Source organism: Eublepharis macularius, chromosome 2 (assembly GCF_028583425.1).
Source record: "Eublepharis macularius isolate TG4126 chromosome 2, MPM_Emac_v1.0, whole genome shotgun sequence".
NCBI lineage: Eukaryota > Metazoa > Chordata > Lepidosauria > Squamata > Eublepharidae > Eublepharis > Eublepharis macularius.
In genome coordinates this window covers 127,641,521-127,668,908 of record NC_072791.1, presented here as the reverse complement: position 1 = coordinate 127,668,908, position 27,388 = coordinate 127,641,521, and the positions used below count along the sequence as shown (strand labels likewise).

Sequence of the window (27,388 nt, the reverse complement as noted above, 5' to 3'; positions counted from 1 at the left end):
TTTAAAAGCAATTGTGTTTCTTATTGCAATCTTAGTTACTGCCATCTACAGCAGACTGTGTTTGTCTTATACAAGAAGTTGATTGTACTAATGCATGGTCCAGGGATAATGGTCTCTGCTGTAAGATCCCCTGGCCTGAATGAAATGCTCAGAAATAATTCCTATTTATATTAGGTCTAAGGCAGACTTCCCCAACTTGTGACCCACTGAGCTGAAATCAAAGTACTAGCAAGATATGGCAGCCTACCATGGGACTAAAAATATCTCCCATTTTTGCAGTCTGTCTTCATCATTCTTCCAAAGAGATTACATCTCCCATCTTCTCTTCTCTTCTCTTCTCTTCTCTTCTCTTCTCTTCTCTTCTCTTCTCTTCTCTTCTCTTCTCTTCTCTTCTCTTCTCTTCTCTTCTCTTCTCTTCTCTTCTCTTCTCTTCTCAGGGGGCCATCCCTCATCCACTCAAAGAGACAGTTATTCACTCACTACTTTAAAAACCATCCTTAGACAAAAATGGCCAATTATCGCCCAGTCTCTAAGCTGCCCTTCCTGGGCAAAGTGATTGAGAAAGCAGGACCGCCTTTGTTGGTAACTGGTAATCTGGATGCTTTCTGGTGTGGTTTCAGATGGAGACAGCTCTGGTGGCTTTAGTTGTTGAACTCTGTTTGAATATAGACAAAGACCATGTTTGATTATTACTCCTCTTAGATCTACCTGCAGCCTTCAATACAGCAGATTGTGCTATCTTATTAAGGTGTTTGGAGTAGATGCCAAGGGATGTGCCTTGGCCTGGCTTAAATCATCCCTCTGGAATGGATTCAAAGGGTTGATGTGGGAAATCAACTATCTTCAGTGTGGGAACTATTTTGTGGGGTTCCATAGAATGTAATCTTATCCTTCATGTAATTAAACCTTTGTGTAAAGCCTTTAGGAGATATCATGTGTACATTGGAATTGGACATCATCATTATGCAGATGACACACAGCTAAATATGCTGTGTGCTATCTTGCTATCTTTTGCGCTCAATGGTGAGTCTGGTGTTTGCCATACACGAGCCTCCAGAATGTACAAACACAATGATAAGCCATCAAACCAAATGTTGCATCCAGTGCAGAGCCTGGCACTTTTACTCTACCCAGAGTGCACAGATATAATTGCAAACAGGGCAATTGACAAGAGCAAGGTCACCAACCAGTACAGAGTCAGGAAGCCGAAAGCTCTCTCCAGGGGGCAGGAAGGTCTGGGATTCAGGGTTAGAAGCTAGGGAGCTGGGACAGGAGACGGGCTGGTTTTTCTAGCTGAAAATCAAGCACAGGTTAGAAAGACAGGGTGCAAGGCAGCAGGCAGGGCAATGCACTGCGTAAATCACCTCCAAAAGAGGGTGGCAAGCATAGTTGCTTCCCCAATAAACCCTGCTCAGCATGTTCCTTTTTCTGCCTAATTAGCTGACTAATCCCTGAGGCACAGGTGTTGCTTCTTACTGGCTTGTCATTCCTGGTCCTGTGATAACTCTGCTTCAGGAGCTAGTGTTGATAGCGGCTGTGTGATTACCTAGGCGCTTCTTCATCTCTCCCAGGCTGTCAAACACTCCCGGCATCTCCTACACTCAGCTGGTTCAGGAGACACTGGTGGTGACTGGCACTCTGACCTCTGTTCCATTTCTTTCATTCTTGCCAGAATGAGCAGCCCTTGTTTCCTGATGCTTCCTTTGCTGGCTCTGCCTCTGAATCCAGTTGCTCAGACAGAGATTCCACTGGTGCAGGGCCTGATCCTCCCATTTCCTCATCCTTAGAGGAGGCGGCAACTGGCTGGCTCATGACATTATCCAAAATGCTCTGGTGATGCAATAGAATCTTAAGCTGCTGCTTGACAGTGGTAGTCAAATGGCTGAAAGCAAACTAATTGAAACTGAACCCAGACAAGACAGAAGTGATTAGAGTTCCCAAATCCCCTAGTTGAGGTGGGAGATCCTCCACTCCTAGCCCCCACCCCCACTGCCTTTTACCTGGCCAGCAGGAGGGAAAAGGTACAGGAAACAGGAATGAGAGCTCTGGGGCATGCTCCTGCATGCTCTGGAGCCTTTGTTGTTACACCAGGGATGTCTCATTCCTAGTGCAACAACAAAGGGAAGGCCCTGGTTGGAGGTATTTTTGTTTTCATATTTATATTGTATTCTTTATTGAGTGTATTGGTTATTGAATGTCCCAGATGTTGATCATATTGACTTACACTGTGTAATCTGTCTTGAGACTCAGTGAGAAAGGTAAACTGTAAATAGCATAAATAAAATAAATTCTCATAGCAACCTGTGATGGAAGTGTGACTGACCGAAGGTTGACCAAATAAATTTGAGAACAGACTAAGGGTTCAAGGGTTGTTGCTAGTCTTCATCCAATAATCAAACCACTATACATGCAAGCTGACTGCCTTATTGGTATTGCTAAGCACCTGGAAGCTACAATATAAAGCTGTTAGGCTACATTAGGCTTGCTGCATATAAAATTATGCAGGCCTAGTTTAATGGCTAACTGAGAAAATCCGTTGTACTTCTAGGTCATATGCAACAATGCAGACTGTACAGATCTACTGTGTGAACATTTTTAAGGCTTTTCTCAGTTTACCTGTCACAGCTTTAGTTTCAGAGAATTATGGTTTTGTGAGGATGCTGAAAATGGTCTAACTTTGTCACAGAACTATAATCTTGTGTTTTCTGGATAGAGAGGGAAAGCCATTTAAATAAATAATGTGAAGAGGTTAACTAGTGTAGATAGAGTTGCCAGCCTTTGCCAGCTGGCAACCAGAAGAAAGATGTGGAGTTGTGGAGACAGTGGGAATGGTATTTTGTGATGCCATAATGACATTTCTGGCCAAAAAAAAGCAAAAGCAATATCACTGTGTTGTATAATGGTCCAGGAATCCTCCAGATCTCTGTGGTAAAAACCATAGAGATAATAGGGATTCATAGAGTGTCACATGATATGGTAATGCCACATTTTTTTTTGGCATAAATGGAGTCACATGATGCTGTTTTCCCTTACCATTTCCCCCCTGCTTACTCATTCCTGCAGTGGTGTAGATACGCTTTTACATAATCGACTCTGTCTGTTGCAAATAAACTAGGCCAAATAGACAACTGGAAATAGATATTGAAATTCAAGTAGAATAAATAGAGTAATGGTAGACAATGTGATGTTCCATGTATTGTCGAAGGCTTTCACGGCCGGAGAACGATGGTTGTTATGGATTTTCCGGGCTGTATAGCCGTGGTCTTGGCATTGAAGTTCCTGATGTTTCGCCAGCAGCTGTGGCTGACATCTTCAGAGATGTAGCACCGAAAGACAGAGATCTCTCAGTGTCACAGTGTGGAAAAGAAGTTGGCAGGTAATTGGGCTTAGATTGGGGTTTCCAGGGCAACAGCAGGAGTTCAGACAGAGTTCAGACAATCCCTGCCTGAGTTGCCATGGGAATTGATTGCAGGTGCCAGACTGTCTGGCTTGACGAAGAGCAACAAACAAGGCTTGCAACGACCACCTGTTCGTTTAGAATGGGGCCTCATGAACAGCTTGTTCGCGAACAGCAGATTGGGCCAATATTTCAGCAACCACGTTGGCTTCTAATCCACTCCCAAGCATAATTCAAGGTGCTATTCTGTCCTTTAAAGTCCTTACATGTCTTGGGACAAGGGTATCTGAAGGACTGTCTTCTCTACATCCCTGCCTGAAAAATTAAGATCACGTGGAAAGGCCCTCCTGACTGCCCCTTAAACCAAAGAAGCTCAGTTGATTGGTACATGGGAGATGCATTTTCAGTGGCAGTCCTATGACTGTGGAACAGTCTCCCCAGGGACATGTGCCTGCACCTCTCACTCTCTGTCTTCAGGAGGCAGCTGAAGACTATTTTATTTAGGACCGCTTTTTAATGTATTTTAAATTTTGTTTTAACTCTTTATCTTTGGTTTTTAAATATATTTATGTTGTTTATTTTTATACTGTAAGCTGCCGTGACCACTTTTGAAAGAAAGGTGGGTAATAAATGTTTTAAACAAACAAAAATAGCAAATTATGTATTAAATTTTAAAAATAGTCATATTGGGGCTCCCTAGACATGACACTTCCCCACAGTCACACAGCACTGTGGGAAAAGTATCTTAAAATGGAAGAGTGCCTGATTTGGCTTGGAACTGAGGCATGTCTTCCCCCTTCTGGTTTCCTGAGCCAAAATGGTACTGGTTGGGGGGGGCGAGGAGCCCCTCTTCCTCCCACATAGGCTTTGGACCCAATGCCCAGATAGTAAATAATCCAAAAGGAAAATCTGAAAGAAAAATAGTAGGGCACATGTTCCAAGGATCTTGTCATTCCAAAGATATAGTTCTGGGTCTCTCATGGTTGGAGGAAGCATGGAAGAACACTAATTTCAGGTTATATGACAAGAAAGAGTAATGAAATAAGCATTAGGGGGAGATTTTGGCTCCAGTTATAGGGCCAGTGTTGAAAACAAAATGTTAACTTCTTTCTATACTCGAAATTTAGAGTGGGGAGAAAGGTGAACTAACAGTGCGCCATAGTTGATTAGGCTGTTGATTAGGAAGTGTAGGGCTCTGGTAAAACTTCCAAATAGGAAAAAAGGGGATGTTTCTATGTGAGGAGAATGTATATTGGGGTTGCTTTCAGAATTATTTGAGGTATGTGCATAAAATAATTTTAGTTTATTGTTTATTGTGATCAGGGAATTTATAGTGCAAAAATGTGCAATTCAATCATTGAACCAAGCTTCATATACTCAGAAGTGATATTTAATTTACTCCATTACTGTTAGAAAAAGTATATTATTCTTCTGAATGTCTAAAGCAGCATTTAGATATCACATATTACCATGGTTAAAGTAAAATGTGTACAAATTGGTTTGTTGCTGGAGAGCTACTGTAGCACAGTGGTTAAGTGATTGGGCTACAAATCAGCACTACCATGGACTCAGCAGGTGGCCTTGGGTAAGACACTCTTCTCAGCCCCAGCTCCCCAGCTGTATTGTGGGAATAATAACTACACTGACTGTGTTCACCATTCTGAGGGTGGACTAATCTGTCTAGAAGAGTGATGACACATAAGCATGCTGTTATTGTTACTGTTTTGCATATGCCTTGCTCTTCATTTCTCCTTCTTCATGCCAAGGATTGTGGTGAAACATTAACTCTAGAAGCCTGTTACTTATGAATGCAGAGACAAGAGTTAAATGGTGTTAGTTTCCCTCCACTAACCAGGATTTAATCTAGGCTTCAAATATCATTTTGTTGGTGATGAGGGGAACAGAACTGATTATGGTTAACTCACCTACCTACATTCTGTTAATCATGGGAAACCAGAATTAATGTTGAACTATGATTCTTTACATAAAGGGGGAGGGGAGAGCAAGGCATGCACATAGCCTGGCAATAAACCAGATTTGTGCATGTTTTTCCTTAATGATAGTTACATGTTTTGTCTGCGTACAGCTTGATAGAGCAAGGCATTATTTGAGATCTGATTCATCAGGACTCAGTTTTGGAACCTTTTATCAAAATGAAATTACTTCCCTTAGACATGTGAAGTAAGAGTGATTCTCTTATTGGTATCACTGAGTAACCACAGTGAATGAAATGTTTCTTGTCAGAAAGAGTACCTTCTAGGAAAACTTTGCTTGTGATGGGCCCAGAAAATTATCTGGGATAGGAAACTTCAGCTTTTTGTGGACATGATAACTTAGCCTTTTCAGTTGTTTGAGGTGCTGTAGACAACAGTGTTTGGGAGGGTTTCCCCCCCTTTCTATTGCTATGTATTTTTCCAAAGTAGTGGCATTTACATGCTGTAAATTGTTTGGTTTCTTTCTTCCTTGGATGAGAAGGAATCAGGTATGCATGCTGATTAACACTCCAGTCATTAACATGTGATTATGTGGGCTGCATATTGAGCACCTGCCAGAAGATAAAATCCTGTACTTTACTACATCTACGCAAAGACTTTTTGCATTTCTTTTGTACTTTTGACAGCTTGGGGGATGGGATGCTTTTTAAAAAAACCTTTGCTAAGTATACAAAAATCATATATGTAAAATATCTTTATGGAGCCAAGTAAAGATACATTTATTTTAGTTTCTGAGGCTATGAAAAATCCTGCAACAAGAACACTTAGTCCCCTGAAACATGAATCTTCTAATGTGCTGCCACTGACATTCACATACAGGTTACAACGTTTCTGCATGTTTTTAAGGATTATCTCTTCTGGGATTTGGCCAGGAATCTCCTAATTCATAACAGTTTTATGAGATACCTTGATGTCTCATAAATGTTCTGTTTTTATATGATGCTTACAAATGGTTCAGCAGTGTTTACTGTACAGAAACACAAGGGCTATATTGCTTTCTCCTGACATTCCACTGCAGGTGCTGCATGGCATGCATAGGAGACCATGTAAATGTATATAATAAATGTTCTGCATGAATAGGTGATAGTGGATAAAATTATCCAATTTTATTCTGGCATTTTCAATGGCATACTAATGGCATTTATAGTGCAGCAGGCTCAGTTTGTGAGCAGGCGGCTCATATTACCCTTAAGTTACAAAATCTTACTCTGTGCTGCATGTGGGTTTAGTGTTTTGGATTTTTTTTCCATACTGGTAGCTCATCTAACATGGTATTATGCTATTTGTACTATTTAATGTGAATGCTGTGCCAGTGGTGTACTAAGTGCTCTACAGAAGTGCCACAAATGAATTATGCTCCAGTGAGTTAGTAATATCCTCCACTCTCTAAGAATTTCTGCATTAAAATGCACAATGTGGAACAGTTGGTGGTCAGTGTTCAAAGGTTTAAAATGTGTTTGGATTTTATTATGTCTTATATCTATGTTTTAATGTTTTTATAATGTTTTTACTGTTTTACTGTTGTTAAACCGCCCTGAGCCCATCTGATGGGGAGGGTGGTCTAGAAATGTGATTAAATAAATAAATAAATAAATATGTTATGTTATCAAAGTTCATCAGATGTTTGGACTGGGACTTTTGGTCCCTCACTTACTTGTATTTTATCCAAGAATTTAGGAGTCAGGGAGGTATCACCCTAGTATGTGGCATGTTCCAGGTAGTGCAGCTGTCTGCAAGTGTCCAGTTGTTATCCTGTCTATGCTGCTATTGGCAAGATGTTAAGTTAGTCTTTTGGGAATTAACCCACACACTTCTATCACTGCTTGAATAACCATTGTATGTTTCTCACAGAGACACTGAACTTCAGATTTTAGATGATGATGATGATGATGATTAATGTTATTTATAGTTCTCTTTCACTGAGAAACAGTGTTTACACAATGTAAACCAACATGACCAATGGCTGGGATGTTCAATAAACAATTGGGAATGGATCTGTTGGAGATTGAGCAAATCCTTCCTTTGGAAATCTGTGTTTAAGGAACTAATCTAATTATAACAAAGGTATAAATATATGGAATTAGATGAAAATTTGAAATTAGCGGTGAGAGTTTTGGACTAGGATCTCTCTTAGCTGGCCAGGATTGTTTTGGTTCTGATGTGAGCTAAAAGAGAAAACACACAACAGGAAGATTCATGCTGAATATATTTCCTGAGGAAGCTGCGAAACAAGGAAAGAAAGCCGGGTCTTGTTGAAGTAGCTCGGCGAGTGGCAAGGCTGTGGAGTGATCTTGCAGTTTCCACCTGAACGATACTAAGTAGAGAACATATGAGATATCTTTGATACTGACCTTGCAACTTACTTTGAATGTCTGCATGAAACAATTATGGAACCTATGTTTAAACTGTTACTGTAATAGAGATGCCTTATGTGGATCCTTTTCTATCTACGAATTTTATGTTGCACTTTGCACCTCAATAAAATACTGAAGGTTATATAAGGACCACAGGTGTGACTTTGCTCAGGTGATTGAGCCAGTCAATCACTCTCTAACCTACTTCATGGGGTTGTTGTGTGGGTAAAATGGCAGAAGGGTGAAAGCTACTTTGGATTTCCATGTGGGTGAAAAGTGGACCATAAATACTTAAATAAAATAAATAAATAAAATGGTCTGATGGAAGTCAGGTAAATCCTTACTCATCACATTTTAGCCAATTGGGTGGTACTTTCCCTCTTCATCTTCATTCCACTGAACTGTCATTGTAAATAACAACAACAACAACCTTTGATTTATATACCACCCTTCAGGATGACTCAGAGCGGTTTGCAAAGTATGTCATTATTATTCCCACAACAACAATCACCCTGTGAGGTGGGTGGAGATGAGAGAGCTCCTAGAAGCTGTGACTGTCCCAAGGTCACCCAGCTGGCTTCAAGTGGAGGAGTGGGGACTCAAACTTGGTTCTCCAGATTACAGTCCCGCACTCTTAACCACTGCACCAAACAAGTTAGAATCAATGATAATGGTAAAAATTCCTTACTGATTTTTTTTTAAATTCTTTGTACTTTATAGGCACTGTGGCTACAAAATCCTCTTTCAATATTTTCTCTCTCTATTGAAAATCCACCTTCATTGCTGGGCTGTAAAGCAAGTTGCCAACTCTGTCCCTATATTTTTATAATGAAAATGAAAATAAAAAATAACATTGTAACTATTATTTATATCTATTCTGTTGGTTTCCAGAAAATGGGAAAACCTTATATTAATGTGTTGACTAGAAATGTTTTTTTGTAAACACTTACTTTCCATTATATGTTAAGTACAAGGCTCCAAATGCCAGTTTGCTGTCAGATCTTGGAATAAAAACAACTCTGGATATCCAACTTTCCTAGGGTGTTTATGACTATGTCCTATTAAATAGAAGGGCTGATAAATACTCCTTTATAAACGAGAAGCCTCAACAGCTTAGAAATGAACAGCTCAAGCAACTCATTCATGTTACTAATATTTGTTTTTTGCTTTGCTGGCCATTCATTCAAATGCTTTCTTTGATCTCCTATAGAAACAGCAGTTGTCTTATGTTTGCAAGTGTTCTTGTTGGCTACTGAACAGGAAAGTATTAACAGCTTCTAGCTTATGATAAAATCATAATTATAATTCAGCATTTGAATGCAGTTTGCGCAAGTCTTTTTTCTGATAAATTTCCTTTATTTCCTTAACAAAGTACATCAGGTCTACACGTAGTTCTACATCTTGCGGGATTTAGTTTACACAGGGTTAGAGCCCTGTCTGACACTAGTCTGCATAGGGTTTAGTTTTAGAGACTCCTATCATGTGGAACAGGAGAACTGCATTGGGAAAAGAAATATTCTCCTTATCTAGCCTTGCTCATAAAGCAGTAAGAACAAACCAGTTGACTCTTGTAATCTCTATAATTACAAAATGGATACTTTGCCTGAGTTTAGCTGAGTTCAGGATCATCAGGGCTTATCCCCATAGCTAATTTTCAATGCCTAAAAATTTGTTCTGTTCTTTGTGATATCCCTGCCCCCTCACCAATAGTTACAAAAGTGCTGAAGGCTTATATTCAAACGTACAATAGAATCAGACCAGGGTAAGGCTGCAGGATCAGACCTATACATAGGGGTGCCAGTTCTCTCAGTGGGGGCAGGGATCCCCTGATCTCAATGTCTGCCCCTCACCACCGCTCACTTGGCCAGCGGAGGGTAAAGGCCCAAGGAATGGGCCCAGGAGGTAAAAAACCCTCCCAGGCCACCATGCAGCCGGTGTATGAAGTCACTTCCAGAAGTGATGTCATCGTGCTCACCAGGAGTACAAGAAGAGCACCCCAGTAAGTACCCAGTCCCACCCCCCCCCCACAGCCAGGAGGGTAAGGGGACCTGAAAATCCTACCTATGCACCACTATGCATACTCTATAGTGATATGCCTACTCTTACAGTAGGCATATCAATATGCCTACTATAAGAGTTAATTCAAAGTCCACAGAACCGTCTGTCAAGATAGTTTCATGACTTGATCACAATATTTTAGTGCTCGTGAGATAAATTTTGCCACTGTGTCTGTAATCTTGTTAGAACTTCAAAGGAGATTTTACAGATTGTAATCAATAGAGCAGGTTGGAAAGTTAACCATAAGCAGAGATAGCATATTGGCCCTTTAGTCAGGATAAATCTTACAAGACAACAGAAAAAGTGTAATAATTTACAAAGGGTAAATCAATGCAATCAACACATTGGAACATATAATAAGCAATATAAATTGCATAAATATGAAACCAAGCAGAAATATGAAACAAATTATAAGTATCAATATGACATGTTAAATCATGCAGAAATTTCAAAGGATAATACACATGGAGACAAATAGAATGTACTGTATACAGTAATATAGTACACAGCCACTTTCCCTTTATTGAAGTACCTTCCTTACTATTTGGTTATAATATAACACTATTACTTTTGGAAAAAGGCCCTCCAGAATAATTCAGCTTCACATAACTTGGGAAATACTCAGAGGGTGGGAGCCTTCCTGACCTCATCCAGCAGGCCATTTCATAAACTGAGGGCCACAACAATGAATGCATCTATATAGACAGTTCTTGATCCTGCCCATTTGCTGAGTGGCACCCTGTTCAGATGAGCGAAGCTGCCATGGTGGAGAATAGGGAGAGAGGTGGTCCATCTGCTATGAGGGTCCAAGGCCATGAAGGGCTTTGTATGTGATAGCCAATACCTTGAATTTTACTGGGCAATTGATGGGCAGCCAATGGAATGACTGCAGGATGGGAACAATATGCATGTTCCACCTAGCTTCCAATAATAACCAAGCTGTGGCATTCTGTACCAACTGGAGTCTCTGAAAGAAGGTATATTTAGAGAGCATTACAGTAGTTAAGTCTCAGTGTTATGGCATGGAACAGGGTGGCCAGATTGGCTGTGTCAAGATAGGGGATCATCTTCTGGGCTGAAGTGAGTTGGGAAGAAAGCATCTTTTGCAGGTGCATTAATTTTCTTCTTCAGCAGTAATGTTGGATCTAGTACAATCACTAAGCTCTTACCTGAATCATCAAGGGTCAGCTGAACCCCACCAAAGGTGAAAAGCATAATGGCCTTCAAGATTTCTGCCTTCCCAACCATAGGGGTGAATAATTCCACTCCCATATCTACCAGCTCCCATTGTCACTGAAATAGTGCATTCATCAAATATCCTGTCTAGCACCCCCCCCCCACACACACACACATTCGGCCTGCTACCATCCTTAGAGAGTCAATATGTCCAGGGCTACACTCTTGGTGAGCTGATATTAATGCTGGCCACTGGATGTAGTTCTATATTATTCTGCTCCTTGGAAGCAGAGGTAATCACCTGTTGTGCTTCTCCCTCTCCTGCAGTGTGGAACCTCTTCCAGTCATGTGTGGGTGGTTAAAAAAAAGGCATACTCCATGATGGGAATGATTTGGAAAGGGATTGAAAATAAAAATGCCAATATTATAATGCTTCTGTATAAATCTGTGTGCTGTCATTGGAATACTGTGCAGTTTTGATTACTGCATCTAAAAATGACATTGCAGAGGGTAACCAAGATGATTAATGTGAGTTGAGATTGGGACTTTTCGTGTTAGAAAAAAAGATGACTGGGGGGGAGCATAATAGAAATTTATAAATTATGCATGAGGCAAGGAAAGTAGATAACTTTTTTGTTCATCTCCCAAAATATTTATTTATTCGATTTATAGCCCGCCCGCCCTGCGAACAGGCTCAGGGCGGGTTACAATAAAATTCTGAATAGGCATTAAAACATATAACTACTAGAACTCAGGGGCACCCGATGAAATTGATGGGCAATAGATTCAGGATGGATGAATGGAAGTACTTATTTACACAAGGAGTGATTAAAATGTGGAATTCATTGACAGAAAATGTAGTGATGGCCACAAGCATACATGACTTAAAAAGGGATTGGAGAAATTCATGGAGGATATTGGTCCAATAGTGCCTACTAGCCATGATGATTAAAGGAAACTTCCACATTCAGAGGCAGAAATACCAGTGCCAGCAGGCAATATCAGGGGCAGTCTTAGGCTTTAAGCCTTCTTGTTGGCCCTCCAGAGAAATGGTGAGATGGGTTTCTGCAGTGGATCGAGGTCTAATTCAGCAGGGGTCTCCTTGTGTTCCTCTTATTCCCAAAGGTGCTTTTTCTGTTCAAGCAAAATACGTAGATCATGACATTGAGAAATAAAATAATGGAAAGTATCCTAGGTTTACCCATCAAACAAAAGAGAATCCTTCAGGCATTTGCTGAAGCATGTAACTTGCTGTTGGCCGCATAACAAATTATTGCTGCAGTGTTCTGCTTTTCAAGTAGCTAATCCCATAGATGGGTCAGATTCCCAAGGAAAATGTCAAGGAAAGTCCTTCCCTGCTCTACTGTTTTCCACCTGTCCAGTTTGCTTCTGCAATTTTTAGTCAGATCAAACCTAGACTTGTGGTTGGGGCACACAGAGAATGTCCTATTGCTTTTCTATGTATGTTGTTCTGGCAAATGTCTATTTTGAATGCAGCTATAAAGTCCTCTTAACTGATTTCTTTTATATCATCTGATAATATTCTTCCAATTCCTTAGTTTTCCTGAAAGGGAAAAACACATTTGTGCTAATTTAGATTTCTATAATATACTTCAGCTATTAATAGATAAACTAATAGCCCTCCCATTTGCTTGCTTAATCCCTGAATACCTTTGAGCTTGTGCAGTTCTCCTGTTGACTGCATGCCTTCTATTGCTGATTTGACAGGCAAATAAATATCAGAATGAAATCCCACTTGGTGTATGATACCTTTAAAGGGATAGTTTTTATCTGAAATGAAGGTTGACCTAGTACATACTATTGTTCTCTTAAATGTCAGAAGAACACTGTACCCATTATTCTCTGAACCATTTTGTGTAGAGATTGCTTTGATAATGGATCCAACACATTTCAAATAACAGAAACTAGTGTCTTACTGTATCACCCACATATCTTGTTTGAAGAAAAAAAGGCCTGGCGTTATATGGCAGTGTTTATTTGACATATATGGAAAGAAATACTAAGATGAAAAAAATGTTTATTGATGTGATCTACATGCATAGAGATAAATTCCATTATCTCACCCTTCTGACCTTTGTCTCAAAAAGGCAAACATCTTTGGTTGCGTGACTTCTTAAGGAAACAGGAATTTTGTACTGGAAGATATTCTGATGTGTAAGCAGAATATCTGATTTCTATAATTAGAATACCTTTGCTTTTTTTGGCCTGGAGCAGCAGTTTGTAAAATTAGGCATTTTTTTGTGTTTTGTTGGGACGGATGATATTGGGAGAAGAGAAAGAAATCAGATGAAGAAAAATAGAAATATTGGTGGAGGCATCTGAATAAGTCAAGGCAAAAATTACAAAGGAAAAGGATGATAGAAAGATAAATAATATCAATTAATATCAAATCAAAATAATACCAAATACTCTGTAGTAGTACAGAAGAGAGCCAGGGAAAATCATTTAGAGGGGCAGATTAAATTAATATTTGACAGGTTTCTTACAGGGTTTAGGGTAAGTAAAAATCACACAAACAATCCATAGTTCAAAAGAAGGAGAAATGACATACAAAGCTTTGAGCTTTTCTGGGAATTTTTACCCTACTTTAACTTCTGCATCCTTGCAAACTTACACCATATTCATTTAGGTTTAACCTGAGTTGCACTTTGCCACAAACAACAAAATTTCCTGTGATGTAGCAATCTCCAAGCCATCAAAACTGTTCGAGAAAACCACTAACAAATCAGGAGGGTAATTCCATATGGGTAATCATGTTTAAACAGGTCAGTGATACCTTAAAGACTAACAAAATCTATTTTGGCATAAGCTTTCATATGCATATGATGAAGTGATTTCACGTTCATGGAAGCTTATGCTAGAATAAATTTGCTTAGCCTTTAGTAGAGGTGGGCACAGACTGGGAAAATGCCATGGACCACCAGCCCGTGGTCCATCGATTTTCATGGACCACGGACCATGAACTTTTCACATACCAGCCCCATTCATGGACCAGTTCATCAGTCCATGGTCCATCACTTCTGGGGGCCTTGGACTGCCCCTTCGCTCTCAGAGATGCCAAAATCGCAGCGAGGCTTCAGCAGGTTCTCTTCCAGCCACCCTCCAAGTTTGGCCAAGATTGCATTTCAGAGGTCTGAGTTACAAACCCCCAAAGCAGCCACCCCAGACAACTTCCAGTAGGAGTCGAAAATGCCAATTGACTTGCATTGGCTTGCAGCACCAAAAAGTTGCAATGAAGCAAAATCAAACAGAAAACGGTGGATACCTGTGGACATAAAAAGAAGAAAAAGACATGAGAACTGCTATATGGCAGTAAGGATTGAATATTGGACTTACCTGATTTATTGATTCGGAGAGTATATCCTGTTTCCTTTGAATACACGGAATGGAAGACAGTTGTCCTTTGTAATAGGAATATTGTTGAGTTATATTTTTGAAATATTCACTTCATGATAAATGCATAAGATCTTTGAATAATGACACGGTAAAAACTTGGAGTATTGTTCTTTGCCTTATCATTCCCGGGTGGTTTTCCACTTTTGTTCAGTTGTATCAAGTTTTTAAGGTCTGCAGAAGGTCTGCAGACGTTCCCTCTGTTGCCTAGAGAATTGATAGCAATGGATTTCAATTGGCTTAGACTGGAGTAACCCTGCTAAGGATTGTACTGCAAGAATATTAAAATGTTCTCCTTGGTTCTTTTCTTTTAGTGTTGTGATTTTTAATGTCAGGTTTATGTCCATTTATTCTTTTGTGTAGGGACTAACCTTTTTGTTTGATGTAGAGAGTAGAAGGCCATTGCTGACACTAGATGGCTGATGTTGTTAGGTCTGGTGATTGTGTTGTTGGGTGAATATGAGTGCCAACTCTGTCCCAGTATTCATCATAACAACACAATCACTGCAAAACAAGAGGAAGGGTTAGGGTTAGGAGGATAGCAACCCTGACTGTGGGAAATTTATCTTTTTGACAAAAGTCAATTGTTTGGGGAATGGGGTTTGAAGATCATGGTGAAGAATCTTCTTAAACTTACCTATTGGTGGAATCTAGGATATGAAATTGTCAGTACAATCCTAAACAGAATTATACCATTCTTAGTTCAATTAACTTTAGTAGACTTAGAAGCGTTTAATTCTGGAGATTATTCTTATGGCAGAAAGAGCAATATAAAACTGCTTTCCTCAGATGTCAGAAGGCATTACAAGTGGAGAGAAGGGGCTGCCTAAAATTCTGAATATGTTCATCCCCCCCCCCCACAAAGTTCTGAATGCCTTCAAGATTTAGATTGCCTCCAGGAGGGAGTGTGTGGTTATGGTCCCAGTTAAGATTTACTGGAATATATAGGAGTCTTCAATACTGTATTTTTCAGTACTGTCTTCGAGCAGCTATCTCCTGAATAAGTAAAATTTCAAAGGCAGACAAAAGCACACCAAACATGATGGTGCTCACTTCCTCACAATAATGAAATAAAAATAAAACTAAAATGACTTCCTTGGTTCATCTCTAATATTACCAAATGTTCAATTGCCATAATAAAGCAATAAAAGTTTCTGGTATCAGAAGAGTTTATTTATACTTGCATCATTGTATTTGTTTCTTACAGGAGTCAGAAAGTAATAAGTTATGTTCCTTATATTCCTTCCGAAATACTTCTACCTCACCACATAAGCCCGAAGAAGGAGGTCGTGATCTAATGACCAGTGTTAATTTTGGAACTCCAGAACGCCGCAAAGGAAGCCTTGCCGATGTGGTGGACACACTGAAACAGAAGAAGCTAGAGGAAATGACCAGAACAGAACAGGAGGGTATGTGTGGACAAAATATTTTCTGATCTCTTTCCTTCTTGGGCTCTCAGTTTTAAATTATCATAATCAAATTATTTGAAACATAAATATGTACCTTTCTACATAAATATTTAACTTCAATTTATTTAATTTAGTAATGTAATGCCTATTTTGGGGACAATATGCTGAACAGCTTGCAGATGTATTCCATGAAAAAAGTTATTTATTAAGCAGGAATTTCAGTTTTAATTATTATTATTGAAAGAAAGATATAGCTGAGAAAACATAATTCTTGTATTCTGATCCAACAATGGATTTGCTTTTAATATCTATTAATAGGGTCAAACTAACCAACATTCACACTAGAATCTCATTCAGAATAGCTTCTACCACTTCACCACTTTTAACAAGTGTTGAATATAAATTTGGCTGATATTAATATTAATTCATCCTTTTGAAAAAATTAACAATGTTAGATTTTCAATCTCTTGAAGAATGTTATTGAAATTGTACAAAATGTAATTGATTGATTGTTTGCATTCTGTTTACAGCTAGGTATAACTAACTCTTCCTTTTGATACTATTCCCCATCTTACATAGATGAAATACTGTGGTCTAGAAGAACTGCATACAAACCATTATTTTGAAGTGTTCTATGTAATAGTTTTTATCTATGTACAGATGGACCTAGATCAATGAACAAACTAATCTATATCTCCAGAAAGTATTTTCCTTCTCAGTGGAGTAATGTCAATAGATATATAACTGGGCTGGCTCCATATTTCAAAATAGTTGTCAGGACTTTATTTAGTACAACAGCAATGGGTAGGGTTGTCAGGCAACCACCAGGAGATTGGGGGAGGATTGGGGGCCCAGAAATGGGAAAACCTGGAAGTGATGTCACACATCTCTAAGAATTGCTGCAAAACTCAATGGTAAAATAACAGATGTTCCAGGATTTTCTAGAGAGGACTGACATCACTTCCTGGTTTGCCCCAGAAGTGACATTATACTGTTGGCCCAATTACCATTTTTAAATTTTTCTCTTGCCACCACTTTGAGCAGCAGTGGGAAATAAGAGGTAAGGATAGGAGATTCTCTTGCCTCCATTGGGGGGTTGAAATGGGGTGGCCAGCCTTGGCTATGGACAATTTATTTGTTGGAAATAGTCAATTGTCTGATGCATTAGGTTTGACAGACTTTTTGAATATAACTAGTGGTGGAACAGAATTACACTGATTGAAATAAAGTATAAAATCTTTTTAAAAATTAATGGCTGATGTGGAGTACGAATCAGGCCTAAAAATTTGGGACTTAATTAAAAAAAATTTTTAGCATGTAAAGAAATGTAAGGAAAGGTATGCTATAAAGTAAGGAAAGAGAGTATGCTATAAAAAATTTAAATTTATGCTCTGCATTCTAGGCAATTAGTCCATGGATATGAGCAATACTGACAAGCATTACTGACAAGCCTTTCATGCTTATTTTAATGTTAATTTTTAAAACTATAAAAATAAATACAAAATCAAAATTAAATAACTTCATTTTATGTGTATTAGAATACCTGAAGTACTACTAGGTAAGTGCTGTACTGCAAATTTCAGGCTGCTGTCTGCATGTATCATAGGCCTAGATAATGGCCGTCGTCACACGGGCATCTCTTCCGTTAAATTTACAGCATATAGCGTCCTACCTGTTATCGGCACAGTAACGTTTCTTTGGGTCACCTAACAGCTCTTTGCGCCACCAGCTGTCCACACCGAAGCACTCTGTTCTGTTCTCTCTAACCGCGCAGAAGCAGCTCCTCCCCCTTTTAAAAAAATTATTCTGGCATTTAATTCCGCTATAACGGAATAACAGCATATAAACATTCCGTTAGAGCAAAACATTACGACCCTTTTGTTTTTCCAGCTTTGAAATTATATAAATAGCCCTTTGCCCGCAGAAAACTCCCTGTCTGACGTGATCCCCATCGCTGAAGACTCTGCCATGGCGATTGAGTCATTTTTACTTCAGCAGAAAGTTTGCATTGTGTTATGTCGTTATAAGGACATAATAAAATTTTAAAAAGGGGAGTCGCGGGAAGAAATGGATTCTGGGATTGAAGGGAGGGCATAGGGCGTTGCGAGGCGAACTACATCGATGTGAGGCATTCACACTGAGGCACAAAATGGCGCGACTATCAAGCACAAAGCAGAAGAGAGAAATCGCTACAGTGTTGGAATAAGGTGGGTGTTTGCCGGGAAATAGCGCCATTTTAGCGCTAAATAAAAGCCCGTGTGACGACGGCCAATGAGAACTGCAAGGTACTCTGTGGGATATTAGAAAATGCTCCTCTTTGCTATCCTTAACTTTCTTATACAAAATTATAAAGTTTTAGTTCAAAATTTGTTCTTTGTTTGCAATAGCCACAGAAACTGTACATATATTTTAAATGGCAAATCTGAATGTGGATTAAAATCTCCACACTAATGTTCATCCCATGGTAGGATGGAGAATAGTCACTGAGAAACAGAGAAATTTTGTTAAACAATCTTTTTATTATCTAGTGTGAAACAAAGAAGTACTGGAGAGTGCAAAAAAAGCACAAATCTAAATGCAGTGGGACAAGTAGGTTTAACTTTATGAGGACAGGGTAACGCATACATTGTCACTTGTGATGAAATTACATTGCTGCTTTCTTACATGCAAGTTCTTTTAAAAGGAAGTTTGTGATTCAGCCTTACTCAGTGTGAACAATTCTTAAGAGCCAGTTTGGTGTAGTGGTTAAAGTGCGGGACTCTAATCTGGAGAGCTGGGTTTGATTCCCAATTCCTCCCCTTGAAGCCAGCTGGGTGACCTTGGGCTAATCACAGGCAGCTCTCTGGAGTTCTCTCAGTCCCACCCACCTCACAGGATGTTTTGTTGTGGGGATAATAATGGCATACTTTGTAAACCGCTCTGAGTAGGCATTAAGTTGTTCTGAAGGGTGGTATATAAATTGAATATCATCATTATTATTATTATACTAGCTAAGTGAGCCTGATCTGTGGATACTTAAATCTGGAGACTGGAACCACAAACAGACAAGACATATCTTCCTACACACCTGAAAAATGCCCCAGATTTGCAGAAAAATCTGCAAGAAAATACATTGGATGAGGGGTTTAAAAAGCCCCAAATGGTAAGAGGAGCAGCTGTAGCTTTAACTAGTGCCCTTAGTTGCTGTTGCTAGGCAATTAGAATGCTTGAATTCCCAGTAGTCCAGGCTTGGTTTCTGTTAGTAAAAGTGGGGTACAGGCAAAACATTTTCCAATACGGTTTTGGCCTTTGAGCGAGGATTAATTGGGACCAGGCTCAGAAGCAACCACTGGGCAACTTGATACCACATGACTTGCATGACTCACCTCAGCCTGTTTCAAAGCAGCCCCTCCCCTCATTAAAGTCCCTGTAGTGTAGTGGTTAGAGTTTCAGAGTAGGCTGTGGGAGACCCAGGTTTGAATCACCAGTCTGCTGTGGAAGCTCAATGGGCAACTTTGATCCAGTCACACAATCACAGCCTAACATACCTCTCAGGGTTGTTGTGAAGATAATATGGAGGCAAGGAGAATGATGTGAGATGCTTTGACTCCCCATTGTGGAGAAAGGCAGTATATAAATGAAGTAAATTAATAAATGTAGATGGAGATAGGGGTCAGATAAAAGATACTTTTTAAAGTGAGTTTGAAGGAGAGAAGAATGTAGGGAAAGGTAAGCATATGGGAGGGGGGCTCCCAGAGGGATGGAAAGAAGAAATAGTGTGGGAAAGGGTAGAGGGAAAAATGAACAGCCCTCCACAAGTCCTTGCAGGTTCCTCATCATGGCCTTGGCCTTAGAGAAGAAGATGCTGGGCAGGGGACGAGGAGGAGGAGGAGGGGAAGCTTTAGACAGAGGGGCAGGAAAAAGGTAGATGAGAAAGAGAGAAGGAGGCAGGAAAAGGGGAGAGGCAGTTGGGGCAGGAAAAGGACTGAGGACATGGTAGGGGAGGGGAGGGGGGAATGAAATGCCCCTCACAAGTCATTTTGGGTCCCCCAAGTGTTCTTTATCTATTTATATTCTTTACTGTTGGTTGTATTGTGCTGTATTTCTCTTTGTTATAATGTCCTCCAGGTCTAGGTCAGCAAGGCTGAATTTGAAAAAGGCTAGATTTTCAAACTTCAATGGATCCATGCCCTGACAGATTAACAATGTAATCCCACGCAAAGTTACTCCAGTCTAAGCCTGTTTGCTTCAATGGGTTTAGACTAGAGTAACTCAGCATAGGATTGCACTGTTAGACTCATACATTTTAGTGGTAGGAGAAGGAAGATGGGTCATATCCAGATTGTAAAAGTTAAGGTTTTTTTAGCTACAGCTAAAAATGAGAAAAGCTATATGTAGAAGTAGATCCATGACAGATTCTACATCCATTTTTTGGCTTGATTTTTATATGATAAATATGTTCTATATAGGTGTCTTAAGCTTCTCCACAGTGCTAATGTTCCAGATTTTTTTCAGCCATCTGTCTTCAGACTTAAGTTTTGGAGTTAATTTTTTTCTTTTAAAAAAAGTTTCTGGGTTTAGTTTGATGGTTAGACTAAAAGAAACTATTTTAAATTTTAGTTTTGTTCAGGCTCATCTTTTACTGAGATGATATAAAAATTTGTGTTGATCACAGTAGCAAAGTAGCTAAAATTTCTTTCAATATTTTTTTAATACAGTTTGAATGCCAGTGTGCATGCCAAGATTTGCAAGGTTTGTTTCAAAGAAAGATTGATTTAGTTATCTTCTCTGCAATGTGTATTTTGCCCTTCTTTATTAGATTGTGCAGCAAATAGGGTTCTAACCCCCAGTTCGGAAATTCCTGGAGATTTGGAGGAAGTGCTAGGGGACAGGAAAGTTTGGATAAGGGAGAGAACGTAACAGGGATGTGATGTCACTCTAGGACTTCCATCTTGCATAGACCACTATCTAAAGCTGCCATTTTCTCCAGGGAAACTGGTCTTTGTACTCTGGTGATCAGCCATAATTCTTGGAGAGAGGAAGTCAACCAATTAACAGCTGATGGTCAAGTTGACACTATTAACAAAACTAGGTTAAATTTGGATTTATTTAGTAAACTGATCTGAGGTTTATTAATATCCAATCCTCAGCTTATTAATATCCAACCCTCAGCGCTGCCAGAGGCATGCCAGTATTAATGGGCAAACACCCACCCACCCACACACACACCCCATGCTGACAAACACAAGGGTTCAAACAGGTGAAGCCCCAGCCCTGAGGGGGCCCTGTCCAAACCCTCCTGACTGATAGACGAGAGTCCAGTTTGGGAAGCCTCCCCCCCCCCACATCATCTGATGCCTCAGAGTGCCTGCCATAGTCCCTTAACTTAAGCAAAACTTCACACTGTTCCAGCCAATTTCAGTAGAGCCTAACCAGTCTTAACCAGCAAAGTGGCAAAGTGAAACAAGTGAAAAAGAACCCTTCCTTGGCCAAAAAAATTCTTGCTTGTCCCAAACCTTTAAATTTTAAAAAGGATTTAACCGATTCCAGCATGATCTCAGCTGGAGCTGTATCCTTATTGCTAACAGAAGAGCCTACTCCATAGGTAGAAAATGGTAGGTGGTGTGGGCCGGCAGGTTCCTGGACCCCTGCTTGACTATAACAACAGCCATTTATATGCATTTGTATGGCTCACCCCTGGGGCAGTGGGGACTCAATCAGACAGGTCAAGGCGAGGTCCAAAGCGACCCCAGGGCTTGACCTGTACCGCTAGTTAGCTAGATCCCTTGCTGTAGTGACAAGTTATGTTGTAATCAATAAAGTGGCCCAATTTCCCCCCCAAGCTTTGTGTCTGCCTTTCATTTCAATTGGGGGGTGGGCAATATGCCTTTTCCTTTACATATTTGAGGAGTTTGGGGCTGGCTTCCTCTCTTTCCCTCCTGGTTCCTGCTGCTTTGGGTGGGGGTGACAAAAATAATGGTCCTGAATTTTCAGGACCAGGAAAAAATATCCAGGAAAAAACCCAAACCAGTAACAACATTTCTAAAAACCGGATAATGCAATCAGTGCCCTGTTTGAAATCTGGATCAGAAATTAGATTTTTTTGAAGTGTACATTCCTACTTACAATTTTCCACAAATTTGGTGTAAAGTGTTAGGGTTACTAGCGTTTTATGCATGGTCACTTTATAGCGTCTCTGGATCAGTTCTACTTCCCATGTTCTCCAGAGTTCTGCGTGTGTTGGGGGGTCATGGGAAGCAGAAACGGGGTTTGACTGGTTTTAACCGGTTTTTCCACCTGCGCTCATTTCCCGATTTTTTTTAAAAAGCCGATGGCATGCCACGAGCATTTTGGGTTCTGTCAGTGCAGAATCAAATACTCCAGTTCTGCTTTTGAGCCCCCTTTTTTTTCTTGGGAGCTGATTGGTCTATCATCTTCAGCTCCCATTACTTTTCCTGCCATTTTTTTTATTAGCGATACTCCATTAACGCTGCTTGATGTGAGAAGCAATTTTTTTTAATTAGTGGAAATGCAGTAACGCTGCTATGATATGACCACTCTTTTTTGTTTGGCAAAGAAGTAGTAACGCTGCTATGATATGTAAACAATTTCATCCATTTTTTCGGGTGTGGGAGGGAGGAGTCAGTGGTACTGTGGTAACACTCGTGTGAAATGTAATACATTTGTAATGCATGATTTTCCTTAGAAAAGTGATCGTCAGTGTTTGAAGTTACAACACTGAAAATGCCATGAAGTATAAAACATCTAATATAGAATAAGTTCAGTGTTCCTCCTGCAATGGCAGCTCTTCACCCCTGCCTTTTTAATCTAATAATGAGGTAACGTTTCTGCAATGTAGATTTCGATCCTGTTAGGTAAATTGTCCTCTTGGCGCCAAAAGCATTTCCCCCTCACTGTGCTGTTTAGTGTCATTTTCCTCATAACAGGTTCATGGATATGGCTGCTATTAGAGCAGCTGGAGGCAGAGGGGTATCTTGGAGAGAGCGGAAGACGCTTGATCTCCTTGATATATGGGGGGAGGAGAAGGCGCAGGGGGCTCCTGCAGTGAGTCACCGGAATATTGACACCTTTGAGAAGATCGCATGGGAGATGTTGGTCAAGGGGCACAGGAGGACGGCTTTTGAATGCCGCACAAAAACCAAGGCTATGTGGCAGGAATACAGAAGGGTGGTGACACATACTGGAAAGGAGTAGAGGAAAAGTCTTTGGGGGACTATGGCAGATGGGATGGAATAATGACAGAAGAAAGCAAAAGGGAAGGGAAAGGAGAAAGTGGGAAGGACCTGGAGAAATAGTTGCACCTCTGGGTGTGTGCTTTGAATGAGCGGCTGAAGACGCAATCCTTCTTCCAGGCACAAGCCTGCTGGATGCAAGGGCACCCAAAGACCATTCTGGGGTGAGCTGCTGCTGCTCTCTCCCAGGACACCTTCGAGTTGGGGGTGGGGAGCGGGGCTTGTGCCTGGAAGAAGGATTTATGTCTTCAGCAGCTCATTCAAAGCGTCAACCCTGAAGCGCAGCTGTTTCTCAAGGTCCTTCCAGCTTTCCCCTTCCCCTTTCCCCTTTGCTTTCTTCTCTCAATATTCCATCCCCTTCCCTTCTGCACTCCCCCAAAAGAAATTTGCTGCTGCCGCCGCTGCCACTATTACACAGCTGTGGGCCATGAGGAAGGGTCTGCGGAAGTAGCATAGCAACGAAACTATGCAATCGCGAAATTGAAAAAACAACCCCCCGGAAAACATGCCACTACATCGATTCATTCAAATGAGGTATTCGATATGTGTAAAATTACACCCAGACTCCAACTCGAAGCTGCTTCTGACGGTGCAGAATGCAAGAGAGCCGTGCCGACTCCATTTTGAACGGATCAAATACTGATTTACTGGCTTCATGCATAAAAGACTATTGATGAACATGGCAAAGTAGGAGGAAATCAGTAAGAGCTCCTCAAGCTGCCCATAGGCTCCAATTTAGGTGAGTCTGGCAGCTTAGTCCGAGTGGCAGATTGGTTTGTATTGTGTATCTTAAATCCCTACAGTAGAGACTGTGGGTAGTTCACCACCAAATACCACTTTCAAATCTGGGTTCCTGCCCAGTACACAAGCATATTTATGGCATTATGAAGAGCAAGATAACATAATCCCTGGAGGTGGGGGAAGATGATCAAGTTTTGTATGAACAAAACTAGTTGCTTTGCTATGAGAAAGTAGGGCAACCTCCTGTTCCCACTTAATGGGAGCAAAATGGGGTGCGGGGAGACTGTGTTGCATATGCTATGATGTCACTTCTGGTTTTGGACCCAGAAATGATGTCATGGCATTGTATGACACTCTAGGAATTTCCCAAATCTTTATGGTAAAACCATAGGGATTATGGGAATTCCTAAACTGTTGCCGGCGCTGGCGCAACACTTCCAAGTCTTAAACTGGAATTAATGTCATGGTATGGGTGATGCCAGTTTTCAAAGTCTCTACCCCTCAGTTGCTGAGTGGGAGATGGCAACCCTATGAGGTAGGGGGGGAAATGCTTAGTTCTACATGTGCTAGCCTGAGGAACTGGCAGGCACTGTCGTTTTGTTGAATGCTTATAGCGGAAACTGACCCAGAGTGCCTCCTAGATAAATCAAGGAGATATTTTGACATAAGATATCTGGAAGTGAGATAGTAAAGAGTCCAGTAGCACCTTTGAGACTAACCAACTTATTTGTAGCATAAGCTTTTGAGAGCCACAACATCTGACAAAGAGAGTTGTGGCTCTCGAAAGCTTATGCTACAAATAAGTTGGTTAGTCTTAAAGGTGCTACTGGACTCTTTACTATTTTGCTACTACAGACTAACACGGCTAACTTCTCAGGAAGTGAGATGGATCCTAAGTTCCATTAGTAGTAACAAAGCTCGTTATGGGAAAAATACAATGGGCTCTAGAAAGGGGAGGGCGGGGAGGTGAGCATTGCCTCCTCCTCCATAATTAATCCCGGCCGGGTGAAGGTGGGGGGCAGACATTGCCACCTGCTCTGCTTTTGATCATAACCAGGTGAAGGGGGGTGGGCGGGCATTGCCACCTGCTCCACTACTGATCCCAGCTGGGTGAAAGGGGGGAAGGCATTGCCTCCTGCTCCATGCCTGATTCTGGCAGGGTGAAGGGGGACAGACATTGCCACCTTCCCTGCAACTGATTCAGGGTGGGTAAAGGGAAGGAGAGTATTGCTGCCTTCTCCATGCCTGATCCCGGGCCTGGTGAAGGGGGTGCATTGCCCCCTGCTCTGTGCCTCATCCCAGCCGAGTGAAGGCGGGGGGGGGCATTGCTGCCTGCTCCACTTCCAATCCCAGCCAGGTGAAGAGCGGTTGGACATTGCCAGCTGCGCTGTGCCTAATCCTGTCTGGGTGAAGGTGAGGGCAAGCATTGCCACCTGCTCTGCTCCTGAGCCTGTCTGGGTGAAGGTGGGGGGCAAGCATTGCCACCTGCTCCATGCCTAATCACAGCCGGGTGAAGGGGCGGACATTTCCACCTCCTGGCTGCCACATGCTTCTTGCCTGATCCCACGTGGGTGAAGGCGGGGGGTGGGCATTGCGACCAGTTCTGCTCCTGATCCCACCTGGGTGAAGGAGGGGCAGGCATTGCCACCTGCTCCACTCTGGATCCTAGCTGGGTGATAGTGGGGCAGGCATTGCCACCTGCTCTGCTCCTGATACCAGCTGCGTGATGGCGGGGCATGGGCGTTGCCACCTGCTCCAGATCCCAGCTGAGTGAAGGCAAGGGGCAGGCATCACCCCACCTCCATGCCTGATCCCAGCTGGATGAAGGTGCAGGGTGGGCATTGCCACCTACTCCACTGCTGATCCCAGCTTTGTGAAGCCAGGAGGCGGGCATTGCCACCTGCTCCACTCCTGATCCCCGCTGGATTGCTTCTTGCTCTGCGCCTGATCCAGGCCTAGACTTCCTGCTGTGGTGCACTCTCGGAGGGATAGGCTGCCTCTTCGGGGTTTCCCTCCATGGCAGCACCCTCTGGAGGCACACCAGGGTAGGAAGTGAGTTGTCTAGAACATGGTTAGCCTTTTATATAGTAGAATTGTTCACCTTTCTTACTGATAATCGAGGCAGATTACATAAGTGATATACAGTCAACAGGATGGGGCATCCAATAAACAATGCAATAGAGGTTGAATTGCAGAAATCTGAAAACATGTAGAAATCTGAAACACAGCTGATACAAACCTGAAAGAAAGCATTAACATTTAAAATGCAGAAATTACAAAGTAGAACAACAGACAAAACACAAAGGAAGCGGCAGACTCACCTGCAAGCTGGGTTGGCACCTGGGGCCGGACGGCATGGAGGCGGGACCGGAGCGGAGGTGGAGCGTCCATCCTATTAGGGTCCAGCCGCATGGTCAGCGCCATTGCTGTTTGAGCATCTGCCGGATCAACTAGCACCCTCCCATCCTCCGCAGACTCAGAGCTATTGAGGGGGTTCTGTCACAACTTTATGGGTTGGCGGTTTTTTGAGGCATTGGGCCGGATCCCATCAGGGTGAGCTGGCCTGCGGGACTGCTCACCCCGACGGAGCTGGAAGCAAGGGTCGCCAGGCAGAGCCGGCGATGGAGCAGAATGAGCTGGGCCAGCGGGAGGCTGGCGGGGGATGCATCGGTCGGCAGGAAGGCCTACGATGCCAACGGGGATCCAGCCTAGATGCCAGGCCAATGCTCCATATAGCTGTAATCAATAAAGTTGTGGCCATTTCTAACCCACGCAAGTGTCTGGTGTGATTATTTAGCCGTAACACAGACCGACATAGCCCCTAGGTGACAAAGGAAGCGGCAGACTCACCTGCAAGCTGGGTTGGCACCTGGGGCCGGACGGCGTGGAGGCGGGACCGGAGCGGAGGCGGAGCATCCATCCTATTAGGGTCCAGCCGCATGGTCACCGCCATTGCTGTTTGAGCATCTGCCGGATCAACTAGCACCCTCCCACCCTCCGCAGACTTAGAGCTATTGAGGGGGTTCTGTCACAACTTTATGGGTTGGTGGTTTTTGAGGCATTGGGCCGGATCCCATCAGGATGAGCTGGCCTGCGGGACTGCTCACCCTGATGGAGCTGGAAGCAAGGGTCGCCAGGCAGAGCCGGCGACGGAGCAGAATGAGCCGACAGGCCAGCGGGAGGCTGGCGGGGGATGCATCGGTCGGCAGGAAGGCCTACGATGCCAACGGGGATCCAGCCCAGATGCCAGGCCAATGCTCCATATAGCTGTAATCGATAAAGTCGTGGCCATTTCTAACCCACGCAAGTGTCTGGCGTGATTATTTAGCCGTAACACAGACCGACATAGCCCCTAGGTGACAACAGTATAGTCCACAGTCCCTATCCCTTTACTGAAGCATCTTTTTGACCCACTTCATTATACTACAGCCTTTTTAGCTGTGTAAAAAGGCCATCTTGAATAAATCTGTTTTGCTATTGCTTATGGGAAGCCAGGAGAGTGGGACCCTTACTAGCCTCATGTGGCAAGCCATTTCAGAAGGTAGGTGCCCGAACAGAGAATGAATGTGTATGGGCAGTTGTTGATTTTGCCCATTTGCAAGTGGCACCTGCA

The 27,388-nt window shown here is 42.0% G+C and overlaps 1 protein-coding gene across 1 annotated transcript in view; it reads left to right on the top strand.

The window, feature by feature from the left end:
- SOX6 (SRY-box transcription factor 6) overlaps positions 1–27,388 on the top strand; it is a 572,111-nt gene that overhangs the window by 111,910 nt on the left and 432,813 nt on the right. Inside the window, exon 3 of the mRNA XM_054970704.1 lies at positions 15,601–15,802. Coding sequence (XP_054826679.1) covers positions 15,601–15,802 — 202 coding nt within the window. The remainder of the gene's footprint in view (positions 1–15,600; positions 15,803–27,388) is intronic.